The sequence below is a fragment of the Telopea speciosissima genome, chromosome 1, assembly GCF_018873765.1.
Source record: "Telopea speciosissima isolate NSW1024214 ecotype Mountain lineage chromosome 1, Tspe_v1, whole genome shotgun sequence".
Lineage (NCBI taxonomy): Eukaryota > Viridiplantae > Streptophyta > Magnoliopsida > Proteales > Proteaceae > Telopea > Telopea speciosissima.
Genome location: NC_057916.1, coordinates 67,648,171 through 67,669,539, shown reverse-complemented (window position 1 = coordinate 67,669,539; position 21,369 = coordinate 67,648,171). Strand labels below are relative to the sequence as shown.

At 41.3% G+C, this 21,369-nt stretch overlaps 1 protein-coding gene across 1 annotated transcript in view; it reads left to right on the top strand.

Moving 5' to 3' along the window:
- The first annotated feature begins 9,363 nt into the window (after positions 1-9,363).
- The window catches only part of LOC122667731 (protein ARABIDILLO 1-like), a 34,382-nt gene continuing 22,376 nt past the window's right edge, over positions 9,364-21,369 (top strand). The window contains exons 1-8 of the mRNA XM_043864132.1: positions 9,364-10,989; positions 11,086-11,244; positions 11,329-11,412; positions 11,511-11,642; positions 12,698-12,825; positions 14,134-14,221; positions 14,768-14,868; positions 18,282-18,345. Coding sequence (XP_043720067.1) covers positions 9,634-10,989; positions 11,086-11,244; positions 11,329-11,412; positions 11,511-11,642; positions 12,698-12,825; positions 14,134-14,221; positions 14,768-14,868; positions 18,282-18,345 — 2,112 coding nt within the window. The 5' untranslated portion in view covers positions 9,364-9,633. The remainder of the gene's footprint in view (positions 10,990-11,085; positions 11,245-11,328; positions 11,413-11,510; positions 11,643-12,697; positions 12,826-14,133; positions 14,222-14,767; positions 14,869-18,281; positions 18,346-21,369) is intronic.

Here is a 21,369-nt window from a genome sequence, read left to right as displayed (position 1 = left end):
CTGTGGGGCTTTGGAATCTGTAGACTGGGTTGCCTTGAGCATCAAAAGACGCAATAGGAGCATCGAGTCTTGGATCAAGCTAGGAGACTTGAGATGCAATGAGGGGACCCATATTAGTTGGTTTGGGGAAAGTGATCTCTATCTTTCCGTCGCCAAGCCGCTTATAAGTCGGATCAGTAGCTACAAGAGGCGGTGTAGGTTGGACTTCATGCATCGATTCATAGGCTGAAACCCAAGAATCTGGAACTAGCTTGAAGAGATCAGCGCGGCTGAGTTGTCGTGGAACATGGGTGATCGTAGGGGTCTGATCGGAACCAATATGAAGAAAGAGGGCTGAATTGTTTAAAGTATGACCAGTATTGAGGTCAAATGCATAATTCTGCAAACAATAACAGATCTGATAATGTAAGGTCGCAACAATGGCTTATTCAACTTGAGGACCACCCGTGATTTGGATCAGAAACTTCCAAGCTGTAGGCAAGTTTGGATCCATCAGAGAGAGGTTGTAATTGGGATACAATGTGTAGAACACTGTACCGTTGTTCAGAGTGGACTAGACATTAGTAAGGATAGCATGTTGGTAAAGTTTGAACCTGGTGTCCAAAAGGTCCATTCGCATCACAACGGGAAGACCCTTTCTTCCATGTAGGGTGAGAGTCATCTTGACTGCATCGAGGTGAAGATGGGTGTAACCCAATGAAAGCCATTTTTGAATGAGTTCCGGAGGAATCTCAATGGGAAAGTACTGCTCAGTACTGGAGGTTGTGACCTGATTTTGAGAAAAAGGAGAAGCCTGTACATACTCTTTAAGGCCAGGGGACTTCTTAGGAGCAAGAAGAGTCCGGATGGTTTTAGAAAGAGTTGCAGTCTATCTAGGGAAGACATCATAGGGGTTGATAACTGGAAAATTGGTAGGGTGAACCTGTTGATCAGAAGGGGTGTAGTTTAACTCATAGAGATAATTTACTTTAGAAGCATGAGACTGGGGAAAAGTTACAGAGGAAGAACTTGGGGCTGACAAGCGTGTAGAGGACCTTTCTTCACTCACTCTGTGATTATCTGTAATGTTTGTAATGTTATTAGGTTGTGAGCTTAACTAATGTTTGTAATTTTTTAGCCCCAAGTTCTTCCTCTTTAACTTTTCCCCAGTCTCATGCTTCTAAAGTAGATTATCTTTATGAGTTAAACTACACCCCTTCTGATTAATAGGTTCACCCTACCAATTTCCCAGTTATCAACCCTTATGATGTCTTCCCCAGACAGACTGCAACTCTTTCTAAAACCATCCGGACTCTTCTTGCTCCTAAGAAGTCCCCTGGCCTTAAAAAGTATGTACAGGCTTCTCCTTTTTCTCAAAATCAAGTCACAGCCTCCGGTACTGAGTAGTACTTTCCCAATGAGATTCCTCTGGAACTCATTCAGCAATGGCTTACATTGGGCTACACCCATCTTCACCTCAATGCAGTCAATATGACTCTCACCCTATATGGAAGAAAGGGTCTTCCTGTTGTGATGCGAATGGACCTTTTAGACACCAGGTTCAAACTTCACCAACATGCTGTCCTTACTAATGCCCAGTCCACTCTGAACAACGGTACAGTGTTCTACACATTGTATCCCAATTACAACCTCTCTCTGATGGATCCAAACTTGCCTACAGCTTGGAAGTTTCTGATCCAAATCACGGGTGCTCCTCAAGTTGAATCAGCCATTGTTGCGACCTTACATTATCAGATCTATTATCGTTTGCAGAATCATGCATTTGACCTCAATACTAGTCATACTTCAAACAATTCAGCCCTTTTTCTTCATATTGGTTCCGATCAGAGCCCTACGGTCACCCATGTTCCACGACAACTCAGTCGAGCTGATCTCTTCAAGCTAGTTCCAGATTCTTGGGTTTCAGCCTATGAATCGATGCATGAAGTCCAACCTACACTGCCTCTTGTAGCTACTGATCCGACTTATAAGCGGTTTGGCGACGGAAAGATAGAGATCACTTTCCCCAAACCAACTAATATGGGTCCTCTCATTGCATCTCAAGTCTCCCAGCTTGATCCAAGACTCGATGCTCCTATTGCGTCTTTTGATGCTCAGGGCAACCCAGTCTACAAATTCCAAAGCCCCACAGGCCATAAGTATTTTGATGCCTGTGACTGCCCAGACTGCCTTGATGACTCAGATGACGAACCTCTGGTTTCCTCCAGAAAGTCACGAAAGAAGAAACGATCCAAAGATCCTCTTTGGATACGTGACCAGCAAGGTTGTCCTAACGTCGGTCCCCTTGGTGACGACCCGGGCAAGTACCAATTCATTGTGGAATATGGAAGCAGCAAACCTTGTCTGTTAGGTTGTTGCTCTTCCCCACCTGCTCCACCTTCTCCTCCACCATGTTTTCCATTAACTGGTAGTGGAAGCAGCTCCAGCATCAGCAAAAATTTCCTAGGTGCAGCTGATTATGAAGACCAGGATAGACGCCTTCACAAATGGAAGGTTACACCTCCTAATCAGGTTCAACTTGATGGCACTATCTCCAGCAACACCACAGTTGAGGCCCAGCTTAATTGGCAGACCGAAAATGCTATTGTGCAAAACCAGTATCTTCAGAAGATTGTGTCCTATCAGGAACACACCACTCTTCATCTCAGCCAACAAGAGATCGATGTGCGCTACCTCAAAGAATGCATCGAAACTCTACACAAAGAACTCATACACATAGCAACTACAGTCAAAGATGTTGCATATGCCTCTTTTCTCATCTCCACCCGAGAACGAGAAAAACAAAGGCTCGAAGATCAACTCAGCTGGATCCAGGCTCCAATCCAGTCTCCTCCCTCTGCAAGGTTTTACCCAGATTTCCCTCCTCCTTCGGCAGTAGAGTATGATGTGTCCCCCACACACCATAGTTTCCCTATTGATCTATTCAAAGAACTTCAGGATCTATGCCAAGGTCAAAGTAGACTTGGCCGCAGGAAATCTCCAAGACCACCACCCAGCACTAGTTTTATCCCATCTAGAACCCCTGAAGAACCCCTCTTCTACCAACCAAATCCTCACAGGTTTACCCAACCTACCTTTCAACTAGTCCACTCCCGAGCCCCAACTTTTGTACCCTATGTACCTCCACAAAGACCTCCATCAACCAAACCTGCTTGTTCCCCGTTAATCCCTGCTACAAACCCAAACTCCCTTTCCAACTTCCTTAAACAGTTGTACATGGATTCTCTCCCTTTTCTAAAACCATCCCCATCCCCTGTGCCTTTTATGGCTTCTGACACTACTTCATGGTCCTCTGAGCCTCCTTTGATTTTCATGGCTGACAAAGATAAGCAACCAGCAGAAGGCCCTACTGGCGTCACAGAAGTTCTTTCTGAAGATGAAGAATATACTGGTGAAAACCAGCATCCTGTACCACCAGTGCAAGATTTCCAGCAGTTCAGCAACCAAGACCCTAAGCAGCTCATGACTTTTGATGGCATTCCATTTCACAAATGGCTCAATAAAATCTCAGAATTTCATGCATGGCTTACAGCTGAATTACTCCAAGTCGGTATGACACCAAGAGCAGCTATTACCAAGTTCTTAGCCCGCACTCATGGCATGCTTAGAGAATGGTATATGGCATTAGGTCCATACAGGCAACTGCAATGGGTTCAATTAAGCATTGATGACTTTGTTCTCCAGATGTACAATGAGTTCATCGGTCCTTTAGAGAATAACCATCTCAAAGCTCGTGAAGAAACTTCCAGATGAAATGTTGTTCCTTTCAGAAAACTGATCTCGAACTCCACTTTCATCACATGATGGATCGCTTCTACATTCTCGGTGGCATGGATGATGTGAATATGAAACAAGTCTTTCTCAATTCCTTCCCAGAACCTTTGGGAAATGATGCGGTTAAACACCTGGCTACACAAGGACTCCAGCTTAGCCAAGTAACCCTTGGTCGTCTTTACCAAGAGATTTAGACAGCACTCCAGCGTCTTTGCAACCAACAACAATTTTTCAAGACATGGGAAAAAACCACTGGCTGTCTACAAGATGTTTGCAATACCTCCCATCTAAAGATTAAGTGCAAGGACCAGAACTGCCATTGTCCTACCAAGAAAAATCATCATCATTCTCGATTATCTGACTCGAGGGCACACAAGCACAAGTCCTCCCACCCTCGTCGTGTAGGCAATTCCAAGAAATAAAAGTATTTCAAGAGAAAGAAGTTTCGAGGAAAAACGTCTGACACATGCTATTCTTGTGGAAAGAAAGGTCATTTTGCAAAGAATTGTCCTGACAAGCAAAAACGGATTAAGCTCATGCATATGCTCACTCCTCATGATACTACAGATGATCCAGATGCTGATATTGAATCGTTATATTCCATCGATGACGAGTTCTCAGCAGATCTTCTGTTAGCAATTGAAGCATTTGACTCAGACACTGAGTCTGATACATACACTAAGTCCGACGGATTAGAACCCGTCTACCCCCTCTATTCACCACCTCCACCCCTGTACTCTTCCTCACCCAAGCTTACCCTTCCATTAGCCCCACTTTCAATCTACCCCACTACATGGGACCCCCCGATCAAGATTATTGGTTATTTTGACACAGGTGCCACTATGACCATACTGGCTCCCCATGTTTTACCCCCTGTTGTTGGAAACCCCATAAACAGTACTTCACAGTGGCAGATGGAAAAACCTTTTCCGTCGACTTGATATCCAAAGACCCTGTGAAATTCAAGATTTTTCCCCAGCTTACAGTCAGCCATAGAGTTTTAGGATCCTCCTTACCAGGCAGAGATGCCCTTATTGGTTTTGATCTCTTAACCAAGTTTTCGGGCCTTCAATGGAGTTCCCATGGTCTTACTTACAAAAAGCAGACTTTATCATGGAACACTACTCCTAGCCTTCTCTCCCTTACCATCCCTCTTGATGACATCAAGCAGAAGCTCATCTCTCATTGCTGTGCAGATTCCCATATAGATTTTCTCACAAAATGCAATCACCCCCTTTGGAAAAACTCAAAGTACTTCATCAGATTACCCTTCAAGAAAAATGAAGATGCAAATCCCACCAAAGCTAGTCATTCTGGCATAAATACTAATCACTTAACCCTGGCCCAAGAAGAAGTTACCCTCCTTCAGGAACAAGGTCTTCTTGAACCTAATTCATCTGCATGGGCATGTGAAGCTTTTTACGTCAATAAACGTGCAGAACAGACACGTGGCAAGCTCAGATTGGTTATCAATTACCAACCCCTTAATGTCTTTCTTGCGGATGACAAATTCCCCTTGCCTACCAGACCAGCTCTCATGCTCCAACTCTCAGAAGCAACCATTTTCAGTAAGTTTGATCTTAAAGCTGGATTTTGGCAACTTGGAATCCACCCAGATGATAGGTCCAAAACAGGTTTTTACATTCCTAGCTCTCATTTCCAATGGACTATTATGCCCTTTGGCCTCAAGGTTGCCCCTTCACTATTCTAGAAAGCAATGATGAACATATATGCTCCTATTCATCGACAGGCTCTCATCTACATAGATGATATCCTACTATTTTCAAAGGATGTTGCAGATCACCAAAAGCTATTGTCCAGATTCCTTGATATTACCATACAACATGGTATCATGCTCTCTAAGAAAATGGAAATTGGAGTCTCTACAATAGACTTTTTGGGTGTTACAATTCATAATGGCCAATATCAGCTCCAACCTCACATTGGTAAGTCTCTTCTCCAATTTTCTGATGGCCCACTCACTACCACCTAGCTCCAACAGTTTCTCCGCATTGTGAATTATATGGCAGAATTCATTCCTCATCAGACAACTCATCCAGGACCACTATATAAACTCTTGAGAAAGAATCCTCCGCCTTGGTCAAGAGCTCATACTCAAGCACTTCAAGCACTCAAGATGATTGCTGCTACCCTCCCTCCTCTTCATATCCCCACTCATGGTCCTCGCATCCTCCAGACTGATGCCAGTGATGAACAATGGGCAGCTGTTCTTCTAGAAGAAGTCAAAGGTCAAAGAAAAATCTATGGATATCGGAGTGCACAATTCAAGACATCTGAACAACACTATCACTGTACCTTCAAAGAAATTTTGGCAGTCAGAAGAGGAATTGAAAAATTCCAGTTCTACCTCATCGGCCATACTTTCCAGGTTGAGATGGATATGTCTGCCTTTCCAAAGATGTTACAGTTCAGACAGAAGGTTCTCCCTGAACCACAACTCCTCCGATGGGCTTGATGGTTCACCCAATGGTCTTTCACAGTCAAACACATTAAAGGTAAAGATAATGTGTTAGCTGACTTTTTATCTCGGTCCAAAATACCAATCCTATCAGCCATTCCCATCCTCTGCATGCCTCTCTGGCCCACAGACCCTGGACCATCCCAAATTCCCACAGACCCCGGACCATCCCAGCCACCTCCCCCAGATGATCCAGATGATCTTACTTCACTGCTCCCTTCTCTTCCCCCTGAAATTTACAGTGACATTTCAGGATGAACCCTGACTTCCTACAGTACCCTGGCTTACATAAACATGCTCAAAGTTTTGGTAGCCCGACATGGACTTCTATACGATTGGCAAGCTTGCCATCCAGACTATCCTTTCATTACCCTTTTCTCCATGACATACTACTATAACTTTGCCAAGGAACACGTAGTCTTCTTTTGGCATCTCCTTGTTGTCCATAAGATCGCAATGTGTTTTTCCACCCATGCCCTTCTCCATTACCTCAAGCAAACCACAGCCATCTACCCACTTCCTTCCAGATCCCAATCCCATAGGTTTATCCGGCCAAATGTTCCCTCCCATTTTGCCAGGTTCCTCCAATTATTTGCAGCTATTTTCCAATGGATTAGTACTCTGTCAAATCTTTCGACAGAACAGTACTATGTCACCATTATCTTCCACCGTCCTGTTGCTCATATCCACCCGACCTAGGGTACACCTCCATTACCCCATCACTTGGTCATTTATGACCCTACCTACTCTATCCAAAGCACTGGAACTGTTGACATATGGGAACATCGAGATGATAATGATGAGTCACGCAGCATCTGGTTAGCATTCATGCGCATTATGTGCCAAGAAAATGATGTGGAGCCCGCCACTATACCAGAAATTCTCATCAACACCACATACACCGTATGGGATGTCAATCATTCCCGGCTCCACCATCCTGTCATCTGACGCATCATGCAGGCCCACGATGAGCACGAGGTAGATAATTATCTACTTTTGACTCCTGACTCTTCCGGATACGACACGGATTAAAGATGCTCTCCGCAATTCCCGTTTGCTTTCGACTGATGTGACCCTTTTACTTTATGCTTGTGTCGGCCAACTTGTATTACTTTCGGCCAGTTTGTATTTTAGTGTGTCGACAATAATAATGCTCGTTTGTAATTTACATTTCATGTAAGTTTGGTTTGTATTTGAATTTACATTTTGGTTTGACGAAGTCTATATATAGCACTTCATATGTAAGAAGGCAGAATTGGATGAAATCAAAATCCTTATTTCTCTCTTCTCACTATTTGTAACCCTAATAGCTTTTATCTTTTAGTTTTCTACTGCCTTAAGTTTACCCTATGAATACGATTTTACGAACTTCTTGTCTGCTAGTTTGAAACTAAAATTTCAATTTCAATGAAAACCGAGAACTACAAATGAGGTGGTAGATGATTTGGCAAAAACAGAGTTGTTCAACCAAGACTGTGCTTTGGAGATGATATTCCATCATGAATATTCATTTATCCACTTACGTGTAGGGTGGTTTCTAGTCTACAGGAGCCATAGCAGCCATTGTGCATTTGTGCTTAGTCCTCGAATGATGTACTGTTGATATTGTTGTTTTGTAGAAAATAATGATTCATGATTCTCAATTGTATCCAGATAAGGACCGAATAAAGTAACCAAATAAGAACCAAATACAAAAACCAAATTATAACCAGATCCGAACCGAACCGACTAGGTTTGGTTAGAGTATCCAATTCTAGAACCAATCCGAGACTTGGTCCAGATCAGGATCCAACTGCCACTTCTTGGAACCAAACCGGAACCGAACCGAATACCCGATTTTGAACTGATTTACACCCTTAGTTATGATTTTAAAATAATGTGAACTACGGAATGTGTGCACACCCTTCTCCCTAAAATTGTTTCTTTGTTTAACAAGCTTGCCATGAAAACAAGCAAGCTTCAAAAGGAGGTTTCCTGTTGATGGCTCTATAAACAATATTTTATTTTTATTTTAATATTAAAAATTTTATTTTATCATAAAAAAACATACATAAAGAAAATTTTAAATGTTTAATTTTATTTTTTTAATAGTAATAATAATAGACAAAAGATTTATCATAAAAAAAAAAATAGACAAGATTTTTGTGCACGATCGTGCACCAAACTGTTGAATGGAGGTGAAGGGCCATGTACCATACACGATCATGCCCATTCAACGCTTTGGTACATAACCCTCCACATTGCATGGCCATGCACAAAACCTCTCCTCATAACAAACTTTGATCAAAGTAGAACTTTGAAAGAATCTAATCAGGAAGAGTTTGATCACGACCCCAAGAAAGACTCTGTGGTCAACAAAAACAACCACAAAAGAAGTTTCAATTTTACGTGCGCGTGCGCGGGACAAATTTTTGTGTGGATTTCTTAGCTGGATTCATCCATACTTCTCAGGAAATTTATGTTTGTATAGACACCCTGCCTTCAAGGAGACGCATTAGGTCAACATTATTTTAGTTTGTAAATTTCCTTGTTAAAAAATTCCTTTCCTTCAAAAAAAGTAAAAAAAAAAGAAAAAAATAAAGAAGAAGATAGAGAGCACAGAAATTTCAAAATCCCAAGCATTTTTGTGGTGAATTCAAAATCCCATGCTGTCATAACATGGTAGTTCCCTTAAAACCGCCATATTAACATTTGCATTTGATGTACTGGCATTTGACACTACCAAGTATATGAACTCATAGGCTCCTTCTTCACCCGTTACTGCCCCTCCTGGCCTCTGCAGTCCTCGCACTTCCAAAAGCATAATTCTCTGCTTTCCTGTGATTCTACTATCCAATTACAGCAATACAATAAAGGGGAGAGGGGGAAGAAAGCTTCGAGAGTTTGGCATTTGCTTCTTTGCATTGCCACTTGTACCTCTACTCTCTGATTCCTGCACGGGTTCACCTCCCCTCTCCCCCATAACCCAACCCTCCTCCCAACTACTCTCTCAATTTCATTTCGAGGTAACCGCCGTAGAAAGGGCAAATAGTTTAATTACGAAAGCTCGAAGGATTAGGGTTTTAGACTGGCTACCGAAACCCCAAAGAAGGTTATGATTTGAGGTATGGGACTAAAGAAACTGTCGCTGGTCTGTGCTGTTGATTTTATTCCCCTCATAATGACATTAATTAAGAAAAAAGATTTTTCTGGGTTGGAAATATATGCTTGGTTTTCTATACCTTAGACGCCCACGTCTCTATATAATACGTAAAATTGTGTTTGTTTGGCGATTCAAAGATTGGTTTTGAGGGTTAGGGTTCATGGGGTTGCAGTGCTTTCATTTTGTGAGTTAAATTGGTCAGTAGTCTGTGGGAATTGAAGGGCTGTTCGGTTGAGAGATGAGTCGAAGGGTGAGGAGGAAAGGGACACAATCAAAGGGCAAGGAGAAGACAATTGAGCAAGGTTACTCGGTGGGAATTGGTGATCGGATATCCAGTTCGGAAAGGGATGGAGAGGTTGATTGGACGAGCTTGCCCGATGATACCGTTGTTCAGCTGTTTTTTTGTCTTAACTACCGAGACCGGGCAAGCTTGGCTTCAACCTGTAGAACATGGCGGGCTTTGGGTTCTTCTTCTTGTTTATGGAATTTTTTGGATCTTCGTGGGCACAAGTGTGATGCTGCTATAGCATCTTCCCTTGCCTCCCGTTGTTCAAAGCTTCAGAAGCTCCGGTTTCGAGGGGCCGAGGCAGCCAATGCTATAATGAATCTCCAGGCACGGGGTTTATGCGAAATCAATGGTGATTTCTGTCGTGATATTACTGATGCTACTCTCTCAATGTTGGCAGCTCGGCATGAGGCACTTGAGAGTCTTCAGCTTGGGCCTGATTCCTGTGAAAGGATCAGTAGTGATGCTATAAAAGTAGTTTCTCTCTGTTGCCCTAAGTTGAAGAAATTGCGGCTTTCAGGCGTTGGGGACATTGATGGAGATGCTATTAATGCACTGGCAAAGAATTGTGGGCAGCTGGTAGAGATTGGTTTCATGGACTGTGTGAATGTTGATGAGTTGGCATTGGGAAATTTAGTCACAGTGCGTTTTCTTTCAGTTGCTGGGACAAGAAACATCGAATGGAGTTCAGCTTCACAAATTTGGTGTAAGCTGCCCTACTTGATTGGGTTAGATGTTGGTAGAACTGATATCAGCTCCAGTGCTGTCTCGAGATTGCTGTCGTCATCACAGAGCTTGAAGGTCTTGTCTGCCCTTCACTGCTCCCATCTCGAAGAAGAAGGCAACTATATGTCATATAATTACAATGGTAAATTATTACTTGCTGTTTTCAATGACATTTTCAAAGCACTGGCTTCATTATTCCCCAATGTTACGAGCAATTATAGAAAGGTGTTCTCAGATTGGAGGAATTTGAAGAATGTCGATAAAAAATTAAATGAGATTATGTCTTGGCTTGAATGGATTCTCTCGCATTCTCTGCTGCGTATTGCTGAGTGCAATCCACAAGGGTTGGATAGTTTCTGGCTCAGGCAAGGGGCTGCACTGTTTCTAAATTTAATTCAGAGCTTGCAGGAGGATGTTCAAGAAAGTGCGGCTACAGGACTTGCTACGTTCGTTGTCATTGATGATGATAATATTACAGTCCATTGTGGAAGGGCTGAAGTGGTTATGCAGGATGGTGGAGTACGTTTGCTTCTAGACCTTGCAAAATCTTGTCGAGAGAGTCTGCAGTCAGAAGCAGCTAAGGTAAGAGTGTTGGTCTGAGTTTCAAGAGTTCTGTGCTTGCTTCTTGCTTGTAATTGTGGAAATTGGGCTGACTCTTTAAACTCTTGAGTTATGCAGGCTATAGAAAACTTGTCTGTTAATGCGAGAGTTGCTAAAGCTGTGGCAGAAGAAGGAGGAATCAATATCCTTGCTGATTTAGCAAGATCCATGAATAGGTTGGTTGCTGAAGAGGCTGCTGGCGGACTATGGAATCTTTCTGTGGGAGAGGAGCACAAGGTTGCTTTTGCCGCCGTTCCTTGATGATCTTTTTTTTCAAGTTTTTTATTTTTAATACATGTCACTTCTTTTTCCTCTTCCCAGGGTGCCATTGCTGAGGCAGGTGGTGTAAAAGCTCTAGTGGATCTTATTTTCAAGTGGCCTACCTCTGGTGGCGATGGAGTTCTTGTATGTGCTTGCTTATTGTGTATCATTTATGTTCTGAAGTTGTATGGTGCTGCTGTATGTGGAGATTAAGTTGATTTGGTTTGTTTGCTTAATGTAAGGAACGTGCTGCTGGAGCACTTGCAAATTTGGCAGCTGATGACAAATGTAGCATGGAAGTTGCTCGGGCAGGTGGTGTCCATGCTTTGGTGATGCTTGCTCGGTCTAGCAAGTTCGAGGGAGTGCAAGAGCAGGTAGCTCCATTCTTTTGTTTGAGAAATTAGTGTCCTTCCACCTCAATCACATATTTCATTCTTCAGCTACTCTCAAGTCTGCTTGCTTTTAATTTCCTTGGCTTGAGAGATCATCAATTTTGGTAACTTATGGTGCATGGGGTGGGATCTGTGGAAGGACAGTACTATTCCAACATAAAATCGTGTATGTATATTCTCCTTAGTTTGAGGACCCTTGTTATTTTCTGAACTCAACTGATCTGGTGTCCCATTTTTTTTTTTTTTTTTAGGATTTCCCCTGATAAAAGTATACCTTTCTATCATCCAAAAAAAAAAAGTATACCTTTCTTAGAATTATATATATAGGGCAAGAGATTGCTGTCTGGTCGTGTAGTGCCTGCACCAGTGCGGGGGGCAATAAGAGTGCATGTAGGAGCATTTGACTAAATGGGATTTTTTAGTTCACTGGGGGCTGAGCGGTAATTTCGTGCGGTCCTGTGTCTGGGCGCAAGAACCACGCGATCGGTTAGGGTTGTTATTCCCATATATATAAATGGTTGTTCATGGTTTCGTTCCTTTATAATGGAGTTGATGGAGAGCTCGTAGGTTGGGCATGTTACGCGGGTTAAGGTGCAGCATCTATATTCAGTCCCATGATAACCTATTGGAACAAGATTCTTAGGAAATATATTTATGTTATGTTTCTTTTTTCTCCTTTTGGTAGGCCTGGTCCCAGCAACCTCCAAGTTAGGCATCTAGAAGTTTCTTTTATTGCTTATTCTTCATGTAACCAGACATGGTTACAGAGAATTTGTCACCACCTTTTTGTGCTCCTCACGATCTGATGTGGACCAAAAGACAAAGGGGCTTTTATTTAATTTGACCGTATTGTATGGCAAGGGAATCTTCAATTATGGTTCATAATACCATTACTGTCTCTCCTTACACTTATGAAGAAGGGCCAAGTCGTTATTGTGGCAGTTTGTTGGTGACACAGAGCAACCCCCTTCTTTTATTTCCTTCAATATCTTCCTTGTTATGATAAAAAGATGCTGTTGGTACTGAATTCTTTCTAGGCCGCTCGTGCTTTAGCTAATTTGGCTGCTCATGGAGATAGTAACAGTAACAATGCTGTAGTTGGACAAGAAACAGGTGCAATTGAAGCACTTGTGCAACTGACGTACTCCCAAAATGAAGGTGTCAGGTAATTTGCTTTCTTTCCTTTCCTAAGCATGAGTCAATGCGTGCTTTTTCAAATATGTTTATAATTTATTTTCATTATTGTTTTCATTGGCAGAACTTTATTCTGACCATTTGTGTATATAGCTGCATGGTTTTCTTTCTTCTTTGGGTAATTATGACTGCATAAATTCTCTCTGGGGAAAAATATTCCATTAATGTCTGTATCTCATATTATTCTCTGATTCTGTGTGTGTGTGTAATTTTTAGTATTCTCTTCATTCTTTTAGCTTTGTGTCCTGGAAACTTTGAAACAGGTTTTGTTGAGTACAAAATGATTTACTCTATTTCTTTCCTTTTCGTATCCACCTGTCCAGGCAACTTAACATTTACTCCTTTCAGCATGCATTGGAGGTCTAGTAATCAAATGGTTCTGTCAGTGGTTTTAGTTGGGCCTGATCAAGCTATCTCAGTTGACTTTCTTATTGGGTTGCTTCCCCTAGGTTTGCCCCTTTATTTTCTCTGTTTTAATCTTTCCACTGAATCATATAATGTGCTTGTCTCAGCTGATTTCTGACATTAAATACCTTTAGATACCTTTTATTATCCCCCCATCAAGTACAAACTGATCCTATTGGTGTCCTCTCTCTCCCCTTTGATCAGTATATGTCAGCCATGACTTAACAAAAAGAAAAGAGTGTATGTCGGTCTGGCGGTACTCTGGTTGACGTTTTAACCACTCATACAGTTTCCCTCTCTATAGGCAATTTGATGTAAACAAATGCCAATCTGAGTTATTTGCACAGGCCATGGTGTGACGGTAAGGTTGTTCCGTTGTGACCAAGTGGCCATGGGTTCGAGTCTGGGAACAGCCTCCCTGCGAAAGCAGGGGTAAGTCTGCCTACATTATGACCCTCCCCACATCCCGCAGTGGCGGGAGCGCCTCGTGCACTGGGTACGCCTTTTTTTTGCTTTTTAAAAAAGAAGACAATCTGAGTTACTTGCTCTTCATCAAAGTATCCTTTTGTTTTGGATTTGTATATTGACATTTATTCGGTTATCTCAAATGAATGTGTAAATTTAATGTAGTACTTCCTTATTTATCCAATTTGATAACGTAAAATGGACAAACTACCCTGTTAGCTGTACTTTGTATGGTTAATTGATATATTGGTGGTTTCTTACACTAAACTTTATGTACTTTAATTCTTTGTACAAGGGAGAAAATGTAGAGGTAGAAGGGGTAGAGAGAGAGAGAGAGAGAGGGGGGCTTTGTTTGCTTAACATCTGTTTTGGTGCCATGACACCACCTTCATATTTACTCATAAAACAGGCAAGAAGCTGCCGGTGCTTTATGGAATTTGTCATTTGATGACAGAAATCGAGAAGCAATTGCTGCAGCTGGTGGTGTTGAGGCTTTGGTATGTTTATATCTTTGCTTGATCTGGAACATATTATTGTACCACTTTTGTTTAATGCTGCTGATTTACTTACACATTTATACTAAATATATTTCGTGTCCTTTTTCATTTGTAGAATTTGTATTCAGATTCTTTTACCCCCCTGATCTCTCTTTCTGTATTTGGATGTACATGCAATGAGAAACATAAATCAATTGCTTTACCCCCTTTCCCAAAAAGTAAAAGAGAAAAGAAAAGAATGAGGAATATAAACCAAGGTTTGAAATTTCAGATTTCGTCCTCTACAGAAACCAAAATTTTTCGGTTTCACCTAGTTAATTTTCTCGCTTATAAATTTCAATAGTCATTTCGTTTCGGTAGTTTTGGCGAACCTTGGTATAAACGCTTGCTGGTGGCTGGTGCTCAGTGCGATCAATGGAGTATGATGCACTCCTCCATGGCCAGATCACTGCACCCCTTGTTTATTAGATGCACCATTTCTGCTCCTCTTTTAGCTTAGGTTCCTATTGAACTTAAAATAAATGTGAACAAATTTTGGGTCTATAGGTTGCTCTTGCACAGAATTGCACGAATGGTATTGCTCCCCAAGGTCTTCAGGAAAGGGCTGCAGGAGCTTTGTGGGGATTGTCAGTATCAGAAGCTAATAGGTATGTTTCAAAATTTTCATTTTTCTTCCTGGTGGTATCATATAGTGCTTAGCTTTATAAGTTTGATTCTTAAAATAAATTCTGGATGTGCCTGGAAGCATTTCTTTTGGTTGTACTATGCTCTATTCTTTTAGAATAGATTTTTTAATTTTAATCCATAGTTGCTCCTAATGGATGTTTGCTTTTTCCTGTGCGCTCGTTGGAGTTGATGCAACTATTGGCTGAGAATTAATTTAACAAGTGCCCTTGATCTTTATTAGTAGAACTCAAGGAATTAGCAAGGCAATAAGAAAGAAGGAATTCCTGTGTTAGGTTTTCCAACTACTCAACTAAACTCAGCATTATGCCAACTAAATGGGGTCGTTTACATGAATTCTTTTACTTTTTCCCCAATCAGCTCTATTGAAAGCCATAATTGTTACTAGTCCTAAGCTATGCATGTCTTTCATCACCACTTCTCCTAGAGTCATTTTAGGTCTGCCCCTGGCTCTTTTAGCTTCTTCAATCTAAATCTAATCACCTCTCCGTATTGGAGTATTCAAAGGCCTCCGTTGCACATGTCCATGTCAACCTCAAATGACTTTCTCACCACTCATCTTTTATCGGAATGATTCCTAAATTAGTTCTAATTTGTTCACCTTATTTTATCTTTCCTAGTTTTACCACTCATCCATGTCAACATCCTTATTTCAGCTATACTAAGTTTGTTTAAATGTTGCTTCACTACTCAACATTCAACTCAATACTTAATGGGGTCGGCTACATGGATCCAATCAAAACTGCGTAGGGAAAACTGAGGTCTAAACATAAAGGGGGGGGGGGGAGATGAGAAATACAAAAATGGAAAATTACAAAGGAAAGATGGGAAATAAAAAGAAAAGGAAAAAAGAAAAAGAAAAATGAAGGATGAAAGTAAGAGGAAAGAGGCACAACCCAGCAAGTCAGGAGAATCTCAGCTAAATGGAGTTTGGTACATGGATCCTAGCCCTCCAATAGGCTCTATCCGAGGTCATACTAGGTACAAGACCTAGATTATACATGTCCTTCCTCGGTCCTCACAACTTCTCCTATGGTCATTTTAGGCCTGCCCCTAGCTCTTTTAGTTCTTTCAATCAGGATCATATCACTCCTCTTTACTGGGGTGTCCCTAGACCTCCCTAGACCTCCTTTGAACATGACCATACCACCTCAAACGACTCTCTCAGAGCTTATCATTGATCGGGTCAACTCCTAGGTCAGTTCTAATACACTCATTTCTTACTTTATCCTTCCTAGTTTTTTCTGCACATCCATCTTAACATCCTCATCTCAGCCACACACAGCTTCTCAACATGACACTTCTTAACTGCCCAACATCTTGCCCCATACATCACAGCTGGTCTTACAACAGTCCGGTAGAACTTTGCTTTAAGCTTTAAAGGAATATGTCGGTCAGCACTCCGGATGTGCCTCTCCACTTCATCCAACCCACTTTAATTCTCTATGAAATATCATCCTCTATGTCGCCTTCTTTATTTATGATTGACCTCAGATATCTAAAAATGGTCACTTCGCGGTATATCCCTTTCCCCAATTCGCACTATTTCAGTATCCATCATATTATGACTAAAATTATACATCATATACTCCCTCTTCGTTCTACTAATCTTAAAGCCGCTTGTTTCCAATGTTGATCTCCATAGCTCTAACTTAGCGTTGATCCCTGTTTTTGTCTCATCCACCAAAACAATATCATCGGTGAAGAGCATACACCATGGGACCTTGTCTTAATTGGTCTTGGTTAGGTCGTCCATGATAATCCACAGATCTCACACCAGTCACCACGTCCTCATACCTATCTTTAATTACGTCCACATATTTACACGACACTCCTCTCTTAACTAGAACATGCCGGATTAAATATCTAAGGACAGTTTAAAGGAGAATTAAAGAATTTGGGAGAGGCAGTTTACGGAAAATAAGAAAAGGGGAGTAATTATATCAAAGAGGGTAAGACAACGTGAGTTTGTCTTCATCCTCCTGATTCTGAACCAGTGGCAGAAAGGGTTATATTGCGATAGACAATGCGCCTCACATACTACAAATGAATGGAGACATTATAAGGGTAGGTAGCTAACCCTAAGATCCCATAGTGGTGGGAGCCTCGTGCAATGGGTACGCCCTTTTTTTTAGCTAACCCTAAGATCTCTTGATTCCATTCAACAGAAATCAACAGAGAAGACAATATCTGCAGAATAAATTTCTGGAAACCAGACCTGGCGGAACTTGGAACAACAAGAATCAGCTGCGTTTGAAGATCTGGTTCTTCTCACAGCACCTGTGTTTCGACCCCAAACTACACTACCAGAATCACCTATTTGTTTATGAACACACTACCAACTCTTAGGATGAAAGGTCCAGGAATGAGGGAGATTCAACTCCTTTCCCTCTGTCCAGTCAACCATCCAAAGAGTAGGTCAGCAAGGAAAAAATAATAAGAAAGAAAGGAGGAGAACAGAAGAAGTAGCAGGGGAAGGAAGGGAAAGAAAGAAGAAGAGAGAGAGGGATTGCAGGTAAGAAAGAGGCCACACAGGCACACACCATACAAAAGCAATCTTAATTCATTCTCCAATCCACAAGCACGCACCATACAAAATCAATCTTAATTCATTCTAATACAAACTATTTAAAAGAAGAAAACCCAACTAGCAAAGGAAACCTATTTAACTAGGAAACAAACTTTAACAAGGAAACTAAGAACAATTTGGAAACCAAATATCTTACGTAGCTAAACTTCTAAAATTAAAAGATTACATATTTCGTAAAGAAAATAAATATCTAATTATCCTTCTAGATTAAAAACCCAGATTTGGACCCGGTTCTCGGTCTGGGTTCCCAAACAGGTTTGAGCCGACCCATGGAAGCGCTCCTGCATCAGGTTCTGTGAGATTAACCGCCCGAATTAACAATAAAAAAATGTTGAAGTATGATCTATTGAAATTATTTACCGGGAAAAAAAATTTTGATTTGTTGAAATGATTTACTGAAAAAAAGGAGAAAAGGGATATGATTTCTTTAATTCCATTCAAAATTAAATTGTTCTTTATGCGAGTGATATTTCATAAATTTCATTATCTTTGCAGTGCCAATTACTGCAATAAATAAGCAAGCTTATGAAGCAAGATTGACTCTCTCACCCCAAGGGTAAAAATGAAAAAATTTACTGAAATAACTAATTCCTGAATCTTTTATACTGCAAATTGAGAAAGATGTATTCAGCTCAATTTCTTGTCCTCTCTCCCTTTCTATGATGTTATTGGCATTGTCCTTGTATTATGATATTCTTCGCTGTAAAATGTTCCCAGCAATCTCTGTAGGAATTTACCTTTTATATTTTTTTACTACTGTTATTTATTTATTTATCTTTTTTTTAGCATTGCTATTGGACGGGAAGGAGGTGTTTTGCCTCTTATTGCACTAGCACGGTCAGATGTTGAAGTAAGTGTTGCACCTTGGTTCAATTCCTATTTTTGTCCTTAAGAAGATCTTTATTTTCCTTAATTATTGGTATTGCTTGCGTTATTCTTGTCTATTCATTTTTCTAGTTAGTTATTGGAATGAGGGATGATCAACAGGAGTGTGCCACATGTGATTGCTTCCTAAATGCTGTTGGATTGAAGTGTGGCAGGGGCCACTGCTAATGCGTTAGAGGTCATAGATTAAGGGCATTATGGGACCTTTATTAGATAAGCTTGTATCTTGTATTTGACCTCCTTGGGCATCCTTATGTTAGTATGAGGGTATTGATATAAGTGTATTGATGTAATCTTACATATGATTCACAAGTTAGTAAATATAGGTGAGAGAAATCAATTATGTCCCCAAGCATTCGTATCCTTCTCTTCTTCTTCTTCTTCCTCATACTCTCCTCTCTCTTCTCTTTTCTCAGCTTACTTCCTTTTGTTCACTTTTATCACTTTGAACTTGGTATCAGAGCGAAGGTGTGGGAGTCGACCAACAACTTCCCTCTCCATTGTGCCTCTGTTTGGGAACCTAGAAGAGTAGAGGGATCCAACAGAGGCTGCACTATATAAGAAGAGTTGTTCAAGGTGTTCACCCATCAACTAGAAGACATATTGATGGAGTTTTTAAAGCTGTGAAGGCAGATTTATGAGCAAGAAGGGAAAAAAAAACACAAACAGGGGTACCACCTGCCCTGTAGCTCCAACACTTTTTCTCTCTCATCAAGATCAGTTGAAGTTGGGACTAGGCCCATTGGAGTAGCCCAAGGGTCTTCTTTCAAGACCCCAATAACTTGGTTGCAAAGGAGGTGAGTCCTTGATTTGCAACTCATTTTTCTGTAACCCTACAGTACTGCCAGATTCTGTTTCTTTGGCGGTTCTTTCATCTTGAATGTTGAGCTCAAGGCAATGCCGTACTATTTGTTAATGAGTTGTTACGATTTGGGGCTTGTGAATTGTGATGGAATGAACCCACACCCTGAAATGTACATTTGATTGAAGTTTCTTCAAGTTCTGTGAACTGTTTGCTTGCTGGAATTGTTGTGTGAGTATTGGGAAGGAGTATCTGGGTAGAGTGTGTACTCCCCATCTGGGTTGGACATGAAACCAGCTTCCCGAGTGTGCTCTCACACAATGTCGGAGGTCAGGGACCAATTGAAGTCTTGGCTGGTGTTTCGAGTAGTTCTAACCCCAGTCTGATTGCTCTTGAAAATCTAAACACCTCGATATCCATTGTTATGTTGGACAACACCAACTACTATCTAGATTGGGCTCACTCCGTGAAGCTATCCTTGCAAAGTCATGGGAAGTTAGGCTACATCACTGGTAACATCAAGGCCCCCCATTCAAGTGACCCGACATCAGAAATGGGATACGAAGAACTCCACTATTATGACTGGGTTGATTATTTTATGTAACCTGAGATTGGTCGGAGGTTTATGGGAAGGAGACAACCAAGGATATTTGGAATAGTGTTGCTAAAACTTTTGACTGAGTGGGTGACTTGGCTAAGGTTTATCAACTCCTCCAAAATATTATCACATTGAAGCAGGGGGACATGCCTGTCTCTGAGTACTATAACACAGTTGTTGGTCTTTGGGAGGAGCATGATAACTATAGGGACCTCCAGCTGTCCAATCCCGAGGATGAGGCAATTGGAATTTAGGTTGTGAATGTAAGCAAGGGAAGAGGGAAGGAGATGGGAGAAGAAGAGAGAAGGAGACAAGGAAATAGAGAAGAAGAGAGTTCGGTGGTTATGTGTGTTGTGAATAGCTTCACAACTCTTTCATATATTGCTCACTTAACTAAGAAAGGAAAATTACATCCTTCCCCCCTATACTAATATGATAATCCCAGGTGCACTGAGAGGGGGGGTGAATCAGTGCCTTAAAAAATTCTTCCAAACTGAATCCCGTAGCAATAACAATCACACACAAAGATTGGCCGGGGCAGTCCCGTAATTACCAATCACACATGCACGTCCACCTCGCAACCACTGTGTGGCTAGGTCTACCAAACAATGCACCACCACTCTGCAACAAACATACTCCAAGAATACGAAAACAAAATAACAAGCACACAGTACACCAAAATATACGTGGTTCGGCCAAGCTGCCTACATCCACGGAGGAATACCCGTAAGGGTTTCGTATTTCCTCAAATACTCAACTCGAATTCGACTACTACAATAGCCCAGGTGCTACAACACCTGCTTCTGACTCCGCAACAACGAAATCTAGGGCTACAACCCTAATCCAATCAAGGCCCAACTTGAATGGAATTACAATATGAATATAAAAATTCAATTACAAGTCCCTCCCAATAACATGAACAAAAATTAGGATTCTTTCAACATGAATCAAACCCTAAATATCAAATAGGACTTGTGAAACAAAAGATTATCTCTCCCTGAGTAATCCCGTGACTAACCCACTGCTAGAAGCCTGCCTGATGTCGTGCATGATCTCCAATGTTCAAAGCAGCATCTTCGATGTTCACGCAAGGTTTTTCTTCGTTTTTGACGTTCCTGTAATTTTCTGCTGTTTTTCACGTTTCCAGTGTGTTCTCCTTGAAAAAATATGCACTTTAAAAAAAAACGGCGACTGATTTGGACTCCGAATGAGAGAGATATTGCCTTCCAAAGTTGAAAGATACAAAAATGGCAAGTGGAGGACGAATTTGTAATATCAAAAAATATTCGTGACAATCGGCAAGGCACGACTTGGGTTTCAAGATTTGCCGAGAAATTACTTTCCAAAAATTGTGATAGCTGTACACCACTTGCCCAAAACAAAATTCAAACTTCAACAACCGTACTACTCTCTTAAGGAACAATGTTATGGTGTATCGCATAGCACCGTGCACCATCAAGGGCAAGCCAATCAGAGAGCTCGTGATGAACAACATCCAACGGCCACCATGATTCTATAACTTTATAAAACAATGGGACACCTTTGTTGAAAGTAGCACTTCAAAAAAAACGACCAAAAAATTGGCTAAG